The following is a 14,890-nucleotide window of genomic DNA, read 5'->3' as shown; positions in this document are numbered from 1 at the left end:
ATAAATGATGATTCGAGATTATAAATCTTAACAGAATCCTTCAATTTCGTGCTTAGCCTCCACGTCAGAGATTACTACATCTTGTGCTTTCGAAACTGAAATAAAGATGAAAAATAAAACTTATTGTATCTTTTTATAATAACATTCTTTACTTTCCGTATTATTAAACAATTCGATGGTTGAAAGCGACATTTATTTTGCGATATTAATTTATATAAATATTCGGAATCACCGAATCTTTCTCCATCGAATAATGTACCTAATAACTCAATATCGCAAAAAAATCGCTTAGATCAATTAGCCTCTCAACCGTCGATTTAATACTGAGTCTTAAGTAATAAAACAACACCAAGAAAACCTATCAAACATACCTACAAAAAAGACTATGTAATCTTTGTAACTTAGTTAAGGTAAAAATCGGCCTGTGTGTACACACAGGAGCTTCCTACCTTCGTACCGCGAAGGTTCTGCCCGCGACACGTCCCTCGGGTTACGTGAAACTTAATTTGGTTTTACTTGAGGCGACGACTTAATTAAGTCGGCCGACGCGTGTCTCATGTGGTTATAACTTTTAGTCGCTAGTACATTCTGCGGAAAGTACTTAGTTAGGTCTAGGAGTAATTTGTATAAAGCAAGTTTTAGATGGCTCTTTGAAAGTGTAAGGTCATGTAGTTCTGGAGAGATAAATAATCGAAAAACTTTTAACTTTTGCTAGTAATTGATGCTTTCCTGATCTTGAATACGTTGTTAGTGTTGAGTTACATTATTTATGTATGTTGTTAATAAAATGCAATCCAAATCACTATTATCTAGCATTAAAACAAGCTTCTATTTGAACATTTTGTTTACCAAATGCAATATTTGTTTAACAATTGAACATTGTGTTGCGTTCGATTTAGCAGATTACACAACGCAACGCAAATCCTGATTCCGATGTTCCAATGTCCCGATAATGTTAACACATGATCGGAGCAAAGTAATTGGTTTATACCAGTAGCATGTTACACGTAATTCAGTGAAGCTCGGTCGTCCGTGAAATAGATCGTAACAAATCTTCAAAGACAACTTTCATTTCCAAGTATTTCCGAATACAATAAGATAGTGTTAAAAATAAACATGCGGGTTTGTCAAGTTCGCGCGGTACACATGGGGAGCCGTCTATTTCTGAATCCGACTCTGTATGTAGACTTAGTCGCCATTATTTCTATTTTGTTGACAACTACCGAACGTATGGTGGGGTCATTGTCCTAACGAACAGACATTGAAAATACCTTAGAATATCTTAATGATTTTACAGTATGAGCTTTGAAGGTATTTATTGATGATTATATTTAGAGTGTTCTTATCTTGTGTCCCGTTTACTGTTATGGTACCTACAGCTTAATACTGCATTGTTGGCTGTGTGTAGCGTGTAGCGGTTAGTGTAAGGTTTCGAGCTTAGGGGCGACTAGTAGTTACAAGTTATTAGCCTACAAGTGCCCGCAAAGTCTAGTTTTACTCGACACTATGGCACTGATTTATTTAAATACGTGTTTCAAATAGGTAGTAGCGGTGGATGTACGTTTACAAAATGCTGTTTTCTTTAATTATTAACGTTTAAGGCTAAAACGTAGTTAATTAATTAATCTAAAATATCTGCAATAATAATGTAACTAATACATTTTTGGTATCTAATAACAGTCTTCAATTCTTCTAAGAAGATATAACACACATTTCCTTAACCAAAATCCAAAATAACAGACATATTTTGCAAGCAAAATTACACGCATGAAATAAAAACGCAAGGGTTAATATAACATCTTGAGTTTTTGAGTAAATAATAACGTTTTTACGAGCGTTGTATCGGCGAGTCAAGTGGGACCCCTCGTGTGTCATCCCGAATTCGTCATGTCATCGAAATGTAATAACCCCCCCTCCCCCCAGCCGAGCCACGGAGGTGGAATCGGAAAGCTATTTACAAAAGAAACTGGGGACACGAGGGGAGCAATTCCTTGTGGAAACTAAGAAATCGGGGCTGTGTGTATCTGTCTACTGATCGAATGTTGTCGCAAAGTAAAGATATTTTGTCTGCCGTCTTCGCGTTTCCCGAATATTAGTGTGGTCGAAAAGTTTTGAATGAGTCATTTGTCGTCATTTTGTATTATTGGAAATCCTTTTAGAATACTTTCTTGTTAACGAAAATGACTATTATTTATAAATCGATTTCAAACTTTTTATAAGGTCCAAGTAATCGATATTATCGTATTAAAATTTCCTTACTTTCACCAAAATACATAAATATTACGCACCAATACCTCCATTCACACCAAATCTATTACATCCAAAAACGCTCCCAGTAACGTGTGGCGGTTAAGGCGACAATAAGAGGTCGGGGTCAGGCGCTCGAGCCGACTTATGGGCGATTGACCGCCTGTACCGATACAGATAATCGCAGTCACGACTCCCGACAAAACGGTAACTCGGTCCCCGACCGATATTCGGACCTCCTGTGCCAGTAATGGACAGACTAAATGCGTCCGATGTTAAGATTGTGAGTAACAATTTTAAAGATCACGTTATTTATGTTTATAAGAGCGGTACATTGTTTTGCTTGTTCGCTTCGTGTGGTAAAACTTTCCGATAATTTGGTCAGTAAAATTGTTTTTTTTATACATAAGCATTACTACTAGTTTTCCAGTTTTTTTCTTTACAAAGTAATGTAGGTAACTTTAAAGGTAGATATAATTATGTAATTGAATTAACTGTAATTAAACAAGGACTTTCTTGTTAAAGCTACTACAAAAGAGAATTGTGTGGCCATATTTGTGCAAAAATATTACTGTCGATTCAACACATTCTTGAGACAGTCGAAGCATACAATAAATACATAATCACATTCCTACCGAAGGAATTCAAACATGATTATTCATTATGCATATCAGACAATTCCATTTTGGATCGGAACAAAACATTTTGTGTTGGATATCCTTATGTGATGACAGTTCGACCTTGTGATATATTCTGTGATATACATACTTATGGATATTTAAGACATGTGTACCGAAGTGAGAATTAGTGATTCATTTCTTTTACATTTAAGTATTCCAAACATTTAAGCTTTAAATATTTTTTTCCAAAAATGTTGCCCCACCCTATTAATTTCCTCTGTATGGTGGTTGCGTTTACAAACATACAATTTCATATACACCCAGACCCAAAACAATAATTTATCACACAAAGAATTACTCCTTGCGAAAATCGAACCCGCTACACGTTGTACGGCATCCAGTTACCAACCGTGCAGTCGAAGCCACTGCACGGTTGGCGAATTACTAGGATACAATAAACATTTTGATTACTTTGCTACAGTCAGTAAATATGTAACTAAATTCGATTAAAAACAAGAATGTCAATTACCTTAGAATAACGCCACTGGCCTCACATTCAAACCTGGTTAAAACGACCTTACTTTTTTACCAAATTTATCTCATAAATCTTCCCTTAGTGTTAAAATGTAATCAAAAGTATATTTCCTTATCGATTACGTAGGAAACTTCAACTTCACAGGTTATTAGGGCACCATAAAACAGTGTTTATTACTCATAAAACGTGATATCTGCTTACCATTTATGAATATTACGGATTGAATGTGAAATCTTGTCTCTGATTTAATTTCACCCAATAAAAAAGATTTTATGTTCAATCGATATAATTATTAAGCACGTAGCTTTTATGAGATTCAAATGAGGTTATATTACTTATACGAGTACTTATAATTAAAATATTTATGTTGATTTGTTTTATTGATAGTATTAATATCATTGGGAAGTTTTAATTACCTGTTATAACAATAATTCATCAAGTCTACCCGATGACCTGATTAATATAATTATAGTATAAACTTTGGCGTAGATAAGTAAGTAGGATGACTTATTCATTTTCAATTCACGATTAACTGCCGTACTCAGAGACGTTTAATGATTACTTAAACTATTCCTTAGTAACGATTTTATATCGAAAACAATTGCTAAAGACTGGGTTAAATAACCATTAAATGACTCTGAGTACGGTGGTAAGAATAAGATATTTGTCTTCTATAAGAAACTATAAATATTAACTCTCCGTAGCGATTAGGTAGTTACCTAAAGCATAGTATTTCCTTCTCAATTTTTAATTTGATGGTATGCCATTTCTCAAGTTAAATTATTAGAAATAAGTACTATTATTGCACCAAAGAATAATACACGAACCGAAGTGTATTTTCCTTACACTAGAATTAGTGTGAAAATAATACAAATTTACATTTCACTCAGAACGTGTCGTGGGTTGATTGCCGTGGAGTGAGTGCGTGCTGACATAACACCGAGGGTTCAGTTCCGTGTTGTTTTACTTTCACTACTATTGTTATTCCACGTTTCCTTTGTTTAGGAAACTGTTTAACCGTAAACAAAGCAGGAAATTAATCAATAATAAATTTCACATTAAAATAATTAGGTTGAAGGCTTTAATCGTCTTGACTTGTTCATTTAGATTGTTGAGGTAATTTAGTGGTTTCTATCACGAGTTTTTTGAATTTTTGATTATAAATTCGTAGTCGCAAAACAATATTCAAGAATAAATAAGGTCTCAGTTTTAGGAATTCTCTTTACTTAGCTAATAATAATACCGCTTTGTCCCTAATGGGTAGCGTTTAGGGAAAATGTCATGGCATTATTTCCATAAAACCTCTCTTTTTATTCAAAACCCACAATCAAACAAATTACAACATTTAAAAAAAAGAAAAAAAATATTTCACAAAAATATCAAAAACCATTTTTACAAAAGCCTTACACAAATCCGAGATACGTTTTAAACAATTTTGGACTTTATTTCTTTTGGGGTGAGTTTGGAAACGGGTGTCAAATAATTTGCAATAAGGTTGGGGTAGCAATGTTTACCCACGCACGCGATCGATAGCCCGTAGAAACCTCCGCGTGAAAATTGCAACCCGTCGCTGAACATCGTCTAATAGAATTACTGGAAACGAGATGAAAGGGAATTAGTTATTTTTCGGTTGAATATTGAGTTCCGCTCTCAAAGTGGATATTTGTCGGTTGATTTTATTGTTTTTGAGTCAAAACAGGATATCGATGTGTTGCCTTTAGAAGTCGGCTGAGAATAGGTACGTGGTGAATTGAAATGGCTTAGGGAAATATTGAGCTAAGATTTCATTATCGTGACAGCTTATGGATCTAAACAAATCTTTTATTTTAGACTTGTGTTTATTTTAAATATAAATAAATGATTTAGGTATTTAATAGACCTCCACTTGCACATTGTTTACCTACGTAATGCAGTCCTATTTCTATTATCTCTCAATCGACGCACTTTATTTCCACAATCTCACCAATTTGTACGTGGATGTGACGAATCACCGTCATTTCTAGGTATCACGAAGTCTTATCCAGTGAGTGTTAGGGTCTCACCCGGCAGGTGGGGTTCCGTATAGTTACGAATACCTCCCGCTTATCTTGCCAACTCGAGGGGACGCCATACATTTATTCTGCTCGGTTTATTTTGCCTTGATGTTTACTTTTTTTCCTGAGTAGGATATGAATCAGGGTATTCGCCTACTAATGACAATCGAGAAATCGCTATCAATTTAACAATACTAATTTAATCAACAGTTCAAAGTGATAAAGACATTTTATATGACATAAACGTAGAAAGTAATGTATACGGCGGTGCATGACATGATATGGCAAGAAAATACATGGAACGACGCTTCTCGAAAACACATCGAACAACTATACCATCCAGCTTTAAAGTGCCAGAACCTTACGAATTCTACAACAAAGCCACGCCATTTGTCCAAAGAACCTTATTGTTCGTTGCTGATGAGAATTCGGGGCCAAAGCCCAGCGGCAGTGGCAACACAATTGATAACGATATTCAAGATGCGCCGGCCGCGGAAACAGCCGCATCAACGTCTAAATCGGCCGAGGAAAGAGAAAAATCGCCTAAGAAGAGCTCATTTTTCTTCTCCCCCTCGAAAAGTTCCAAAACTCATGGGCGCAGCTTTTTCCGGCTTCAGACGAGTCCCAAAAAGTCGAAGACGGAGACAAGCGACGTAGTTACCGGCTGTAGATCGTCGCCGGCACCACCAGGGGGTGCAGGGGCTGCGGGAGGAGGCCTCATCAGCTACGCGCCTGGATGGTCATTGAAAGGCGAACACCTCATGAAATGGCAGGAGTCTGGGAAAACTACTATCGAGGTAAAACATTACACTTACATTGAATTACTTTTTTACAACAATAAATAAACAGAAGTGGCAGTAAATATTTTCTTTTTTAATGGACTTTTGAATATCAATAAATTTTAACTTTTTGTTGTACTTTTAACGTCTTTAGATAGGTAAGCTGTTGTAAAAAGTTCAAAAGTAGAAATTGTGCATGCAAATCTGTTCGTCAGTGGTTAACAGGGAGACTGGGGTCGGTTAGGGGAGGTTGTTTTTGAGAAGAAAAAGAAAATTTCAATCTAAACGCGCCCTCAGGTGATGGTGCGAGGGAAGGAAAGTGCAAAAGAAAACTTTTGAAATCGAATAAATTGGCAACACTGTTTCACATAAACAGGAATGTATGAATAGATAAAGTACTCAATAGCTACACTATAACACTAAGCAACAGAGTTAATTTGAAATTCACAATTTTGTATGTTTGACACACACACTCCACACAAGCATGATCTCTTTGTTGCGAACGGGAAATAAAACTCCACTTATCCTTTCCATTTGAATAGAGCGATAACAGTATAAAACAAAGACCCCATCAATAATATCATCACGAGCGATTTTGATGGCTAATTCAGCATGGCGACGAATAATGTCGGATTCGTTCCGTCGTTTTGGCCACAATAATAATATCAGGCGCATTATGCGGTTCGCCACCCCCGTATTTTCTAATATTTTTCCTACTCTCCCGCCAGCCGGAAAAGTGGGGAAAGATGAACACGACGATAGCCTTTTATATCAGTGTAATGCGAGTATAATTTTCCTTTTTAGTGGTACCATTAGGAAAATGTCACAGGTAAGATAGTGACAAGGGTGATATTGGAGCATTAGTATTAATAACTTGTATGATATTTGTTGGTAAATTGGGATTCGATGTATATGAAACTATTTTGGACATGGTGTCTATAGAAAATTAGCTTTATCTATTAATCAAATGAATCATTAATTGGGGTGTTGTGTAGTGTGATACTGTCTTCCACTTTTCACTTACTTTGTTATTGCTTCCATAAAACCATGTCTTATTCGCTATAATGTACTGAGACTTAGTTGGTCCAAATTGGGCACATAAATACTTACCTAACGGCAGTAAATTTTAGTCACAAAATTGAGTGTAAGTCTCAAATAAGCCACACTCGAGCTATGTTCAACACTTTAAGACTTTAAAGTGCATGTAACGGCTGCAGTTTGGAGAACATCTTCAAGTTGGATGAGGTACAAGTATGTCGAAGTTACTAAGTTAGTGAAACTCCCTATTAGTCTAGATAGTAGCAATGTTTACAACAAAATAATAACAATTGGCTGATGAATTTGCTACTAACTCTACAAAAACAGCAATTTGAGACTTCAGCAATAAAATTGATCGTTGATTTATACAACAATCACAGATAGAATACATCTCCACACACTATCATCGAATCAAATGTAAAAAACACATGACAAGGCCACAACAGCTCAGGTAAACAACCTTTCACCGACAATGGCAAACAAATCTAATTTGTCGTTAACAAAAGGAGCTGAACCAGTACAACTGACAATAGATTGTGTAGCAGCCCTGCCAGGTTCATTAGTAGCACGCGAGGGTGCACCCCTGAATATGTATGAGGAATCGAACCCGCCACAAGCCAGTGACATTATGATAGGGCTCATATCAACCTCAATGGTAATTATACACACTTATTAAATATAGGGCGAGATAATGGAAATCTTGAGCAAGTAACTTTGATTGAGTTTCGAGGAGTTTGGAAGTTTGTGCACGTGCGAGCTGTCACATAAACAAAATGGGCGGAAAGAAATGTGTGCAGAATAAAATGGTACCTTTAAAAATGGGTAGGTAACACAAAAAATTCTCACAAATTTAATTATGAATAATGCAATCACGGATGGCTGATCTTGTTTAAGCTTTTCTAACTAAAAAGTCATTACTTATTATTATTTTATTTCCTTCAAACACTGCGTCAAACTAGCAAGCTCACACACACACACACACACACACACACACACAAACACGAACACATTTATAAAGTATAGTTTTGAAACACATAATATTTACACTCCTATAATAATGACTCCATTTTCCCCAAACACCCAATAATATTTCTCTATCAGTCCCGTTCATTAGGAAACAATAGCAACAACGTATTTATATAGAGTGGTCACTACCCCGTGTGGGTTTGTTTACCTACGCAAAGAGTGCATCAGTAATGCACCCTCCTGAAACCAACCTATTTGTTTTCTACTTCGAATGATGTATGTGCAATAAAGAAAATTGTATGTGAATTTAGATTTATTGCCATCGATTCCTCATTCATGCAGAGAAGATAAATGGCTCAATTTAGATCATTTATTTATACTTCAAAAGAGATATTGCGGTTATTTTAATTTGGTCAGAGTTCGTAAATCTTAGTTGGGTATGTGTTTTTGATATAGTGGAGTTAGTAGTGAAATTTATCTTTTGGATGAGTTCATTTCACACTATTAGCTTCCAGATAGTATACTATACTTAGTGTTGCGACACCCAAAATTACTACGTTAATTACTTAAATTTTTGTCTAGAGAATCAGAAAGACTTTTTTCGGAATTCATTTATGATCACTTGTACCTCCCACATAATGAAATATAACATGGTTTTTATTTTTACAGGAAGATGAATATTTGTTACAGTCTTAAAGAAATAAAAAAAAGAAGTCGATCTTTTCATAAAAAAAAACAACAAGTAATTTTACCAAGAATTACATAAAAAGCATAACCGAATATTCAATAAGGTGACATTTTAAAACCACTCGAGGAACATGGATACTTTCTAAGAAATATTCTCAACGGAATTAATATCGAGAGTTTCAGTAATCGCTATTGACAGCTCCATTCACAATCCGCGGGGGCCGGGGTTCGACCCCCGAGTCACTGAATATTTCACTGAGAGACTTATTAGCTAGCTAATTATACAAAGGAAGTAGTTAGGGAGCTACGGAAAGACGGGGGATCTTGCTGCTCTTTAACATTCTGCGGCGCACGGATGTGGTTAACTAGATTGGGTATTTTAATTCAGCGTGGATTATTTTTTAAATATAGTATAGTTTTTATGTAACAAAAAGTTTGAAATCTTAACTGATCTTTCTAGAAAATCTGCAAAAATACGATTTAACAAGCAAACTTTGGATATAAACTTGTGTGTTTTTTTAGAATTAATAAATGCTATGTCATAATAAAAATGTATGTGAAGAATAATCTAATGAACTACATATTTTGAAAAGAAATCTCTTTAAAGTCAAAGTCAAATCATTTATTCCAATTAAACCATATACTTAGGTACCTTTGAAACGTTAACTCAAACAGAAGAACAGACGTCAACACGTCTCTTCTAAATCTACCCCTTTATGTCTGACTATCCACCGGGTACGCTCAAACGCCCAGCTAGCCACATCTAGTCTACCCTAAATCAGTACTACAGCCCTACTTTGAAAACTCGACGATTTTTTGTTTCTACTTTCTTTTATATGCGTTTATTTATAGTGACTTTTGATTTATGACTTGTAGCAAGTAGTCGTAGGGCTAAAATAGGTGTAGCGACACGTCTAATTAGTAATTACGTAGATAAGTATCTACAACATATGCACCTCGTGTACAATTTAATTCAATGATACAACACTTTTAGGGTCTGGCTATTTTTTGTTTTACACTGACGCGTATAAAACATAGTTCATTAGAATAGACTTGGCAAAACAATGAAGTGTTTTAATTAATACGAGTTCTGAGACAGCAATACTTTGTATTCTTATTAATTACATATCAGCTTTATTTGCAACTTCATTCTTCTTCTTTATAAAAACTTACCTTGATCTTGCCATAAAATACTGTATCGCTGGTTTGTAAATCTGAAGTCTGATCACAATAAGTTTAGTAATTTAGGAGTTTGTTACACGTCGAACTGAAATCCGGAATAATTATTTTCAGGTCATATAATATATAGGGTTATATTTCACCGTGACACCTAGGAAGCGCGAACGTAGCGGTGACCAGTCACTTCACCAAGGTATCACGGTGAAATATAGCCCGTAGTGTAAATATCTTAAATGTCATTCTTTCATAACATAGGTGAACCATAATTTCTATAGGATTTGGACCTACTCGAGAGACCTACAAAGTTCCACTCGGTCGAACCTACATTATACCATAGTACATTACGTATATCTAGGCTTACAAACATCTGATTGAATAACAATGAAGTCAAATTAGATGCTTTACGTACTGAACGATAGGAATTATTATGGTCGAACGTGTCGGCGTTGGAAAGTACCATGTTCTATGTGAAATTGGTTATAAATCGCAATTCCTGGACCCAGGATGAATCATGTACCTTAGGAATCTGTGGGATCAGTCAAGTGGGTGGGAAATTATATGGGCATTAGCATTTTGTGTGAACAGACCACACACTGATGTGGACAACGAATTTGTGGCGTGAATTCATTTGTGTTTGATGCACGGTTTGTGTGGTTCGTTCTTGTTTACTTTTTTTTTAAGTTGTAACGTTATATTTTTGCGCGTTTTAATTTGTCGATGTTAGTCATTGATTAGAATTGCAATATTTTTTTGATAGAACCTTATATTTTTTTTTTTAGACGTTTTTTAAGACACCCGCTTCTTATGCATGAGAGTGCAGGTTCGAATTCCACCAACGGCAAGCATCAATGTGACTTTTTCCGAGTTACACGTACTTTCTAAGATTATTTCGATATCACTGACAAACGGTGAAGGAAAACATCGTGAGGAAGCCTGCGCTTATGATTTCTTCTAATCATATGTAAGTTTGAAATCACTAACCCGCATTGAGAAAGCGTCGTGATTAATTCTCAAACCTTCTCCGGATAAGAATAGGCCTTCGGCCAGCAGTGGCCACGTATAAGCTGATGATGTGATGTGAAATTAACAAAAACCTAAATTAAGTAGTCGTTCTACTTACTTTATGAGTTACGATGTCAATCTGAACTGATTTCATCTACAAGTTCATTGAAACTGGCAACTTCTTTCTACCTTGATGTCATCTTTCAAAATGAATAGTGTCAGGTGTCGATTACTGATACAGTGCTGTCACTGTGCGAACTACCTACTAACATTCTTACAACAAAGATTGATGGATGAATAAAAAAAGAAAAAAATATCTTGATGTCTGTCAAAGCCGTGTGACAAGATTGTAAATAATAAAAAATAATGTTCGTAACTGGCACAATTGTAGGGACAAAAAATTTGGATGGTTTAAAAAACTTGTTAACACACCTTAGAAATGATTTCCTGTGCCGTAGGTGTGTTCGGAAATAGACACCTATACCATATATATTAAGCACAAATATAATAACGAAATAATTTTCCGCAAATTATACTAGAGCGCTGTACGAAATGTAAAAGTATAGCTCCTTATGATTTTGTTTCCCAACAAGAATTTGTATTACAATTAAATTTAAACGTCTAGCTACAATACATATTATTCATCTGAATATTTATTTCCACGAACTCAGACTTACCGTATTTCACAAGAACAATATTAAAATATTACCTAAAGTTGGTACATGAAAACAATAGATATGAAATAAAAATAAAATATTCCGTTCAATATAACCATTAACACGAAAAGCCACACAGCTGAACAAGTCAATAGTACCTACGGATTTGTCTATATATAAAAAATTGCGGTTTGCGGCTTGTACTTGGCGCCATTGATCAAAAATAACTATAAATATAAATATTTAGTTAGTCATAAATCACAATTTAATAATAAAATCAGCTACAGTACTGTAATACTTTTCTATACAACTGTTGATTGAAAATAGTTAAGTAGTTTTGAATTGTCACCAAAACAAAAGCACTAAATCTAAATAACAATTTCACGTGACACGGAAAAAGCCATCGTTAAATTGTCAATTTGTCAATTCATCTCATATTGTCAGCCAACAAAACATCGACTGTACGACAATACATTTTCGGGGCAAAAAGTTGTGGTCGTGACGTCATCCGCGGCCTGTCGGTCATCGGACAGGAGCGAATAAATTACTTGCGGCATGTTCGGATTGCGGACAGGTGGGATTGCAGACAAGCCTGGAGCTGTACCGAAAATGTTCCGCAAAAATGCACGGCATGCGAACGTTGAATCATCCAGTTTTATTCACCAACTTAGCTTTTATTGTACGAAGGCATTTAAATTACTGAACTGAAATACTGACCCTTTAAAGCCAGTAATAAATTTAATATGTGCAATTTCGGTGTGTCTCAATTGACTCATTAGTCGTTAATATATATTGCATACAATTAAAATCGAGCCACAACATGAGCCCACTGGAGTCACAATTACTGAAACCCATTACCGATAAAACTGCGAAAAAAGAACGGTTAAAATTCCTTTAATTAAAGCAGCAGCGCGTTTAATGCCAAAAAACAAAACGTAAACCGTGCGACATGCGGGGAAACATAATTTTGTATAAATCGATGCATGAATCGGCCTGTGGAAATTGGTTTTCCGTGGCTTTTCCGCTCTGCCGGATCGGCAGCATCCGCTTAATGCCGCGACCGAAGCGATATGAGAGATCCTTTTACCCAAACAGTTTATGAGGGGATCCCACAACTCCGTTGTTGCTCTTGCATTACCGCAAACAAAACGTACCCATGAAAATGAGTTTTTGTTTCCCCCATTGTTTTAAACGCGACGACTGAAGATGGAAATATGGAATGAAAAAGCTGTACATTTTTACTAAAAGTGTTCTTTGTATCATTACCTACGCAGTTAATAAGCGTGTAGTTTTCCGTTGTTTCATAAATAAAGGGAAGATTTATATTTAACAGAACTACGGTTATGGAACTTGCATACTACTAGAACGATATCTATCTATATACCTAAGCATCAATTGCTGTTCGTTGGTCTCTCTAAAACTCGAGAACGATTTGGCAAACGGTCTATAATTATTTGTTGAAGTCCACGGAAGGTTTAAAAGCTGAGAAAAAACAATGATTGAGGCGGTACGAAGTTTGCTAGGTCAGCTAGAACAATATAATTATTGTAACAAACTAAGAAGCTTTATTGAATTTGTCATTCCAACACTAAAGTAGCTAGCTAGTTTTTGTGAGTCTCCTCTAGACATCCTTCAGTACACACTACACAGCTGGCAACCTCCATAGTCTTATATTCTGTCACATAGTAATTAGTAAACACATGGCAGATATCACGTTACACAGCACATCACGGTCCAGTAACCCAAACGTGACAATTAAGAATCGTCGCGCACTCCGTTCATTTAGATTTATTCCGAATGGTAACGAAATTATTGTTAATCGAGACTCTACTCGTTCATTTGTGTTGATTTATATCCAGCGATATATCCGTGTATGATTTGTTAGTGTGACACGTGTGGATATAGGGATTTATGGCCTACGTAGCATTGTTAATGTTAAGTGATTGGAATGTTAAGACCTAAATTGTCTCGTGTAATGAAAGCTGAATTGGTTAGTGTGAAGATTTGCAGTTTGGATTGCTTTTAGTAATATTTGTTTTGAAATTAAGGTGTAATGAAATAGATAACTATATTTCTTATAATAAAGGGTTTTACAACTGACTATTGAGTTTCAAAGATACAGTCCAATTTGATCAAAAAGTAAATCTTATGTTAACAACAAGAACTCCCAATAACTTACATTCCCTTCATCAGCACGCGACATATTGACAGCGCGTATCATATTACCATTTTTAATTGGAACGTAATCTTGAACGAGATCGGCCAGCCAATAAAGGGACAGACGACACACGTCACACAGTTACAACACATTCGGCAATTTTCGGCCCCACTCGGACGAATTCGTGTCAATCTTAATCAAACCATTCGATTAAATTCGTTTAAATGCTACTGTGTTGATTTACTGAGTGTGCTTTTACTATAGCAATTGTGGTAGCCAAAATTAATAAATGATAATAAAAATAAATCTATTAAAAACCATTTTGAAGATTTTGATTGATTGATCAATGATCATATTAATACTTTCCTGATCCATGCAATATCCACAATATTATATTGAGTAACTGAAGTCACCACAAAAATTCAACCCATAACGTCGAATTAAGAACATATAGTAGGTACAAATACTTCAATTTAATTTGAATAAAAACTTGCAATCCACCTGGAAACTGCATTTTCCAGTGAAGTGAATTAATTCAGTTTTGCGCAGGTCAGGAGATAAAACTGAATCCGTATTCCAGGTCTAATAAAATCAAACAAACAAACACACTAGACTTGTTTGCGAAGCTTGTTTGTTAGCATTTCCCAATGGAGGTGGTTTTTCATTCGGGAATTCAGATCTCGTGGCAATATTGCTAGGTGTAGGTACGATTAAGTATACAATCATAGAATCAGTATTAAAGGACATAATAAATTACAATTGGGAATTGTAATTGGTGTAGCGGACAAAAGTACTTTCGTTTGAAACGCATGAGGCTCATACAATTTAAAAATACCTATATTTGACTGCTTCGTTGGCCGAGTGGTTGCAAGTGCGACTGCCGGGCAAGGGGTCTCGGGTTCGATTCCCGGGTCGGGCAAAGTATTACTGGGCTTTTTTCGGATTTTCGAAATTTTCTCAGTGGTAGCACGGAGTCTGGAAATGTGCCCG

The 14,890-nt window shown here is 35.6% G+C and overlaps 1 protein-coding gene across 20 annotated transcripts in view; it reads left to right on the top strand.

Annotated features, from left to right (window-relative positions):
- LOC118262397 (protein sickie) overlaps positions 1 to 14,890 on the top strand; it is a 211,556-nt gene that overhangs the window by 50,256 nt on the left and 146,410 nt on the right. Inside the window, exon 1 of one of the 20 annotated variants that reach the window (XM_050697323.1) lies at positions 5,686 to 6,232. The exons of the other annotated variants lie outside the window; for them this stretch is intronic. Coding sequence (XP_050553280.1) covers positions 5,717 to 6,232 — 516 coding nt within the window. The 5' untranslated portion in view covers positions 5,686 to 5,716. Of the gene's footprint in view, positions 1 to 5,685; positions 6,233 to 14,890 lie in introns of those variants that run through there. 20 annotated transcript variants of the gene reach the window in all.

The sequence above is a fragment of the Spodoptera frugiperda genome, chromosome 12 (genome assembly GCF_023101765.2).
Source record: "Spodoptera frugiperda isolate SF20-4 chromosome 12, AGI-APGP_CSIRO_Sfru_2.0, whole genome shotgun sequence".
Lineage (NCBI taxonomy): Eukaryota > Metazoa > Arthropoda > Insecta > Lepidoptera > Noctuidae > Spodoptera > Spodoptera frugiperda.
This window is presented reverse-complemented; position numbering and strand designations above follow the sequence as displayed.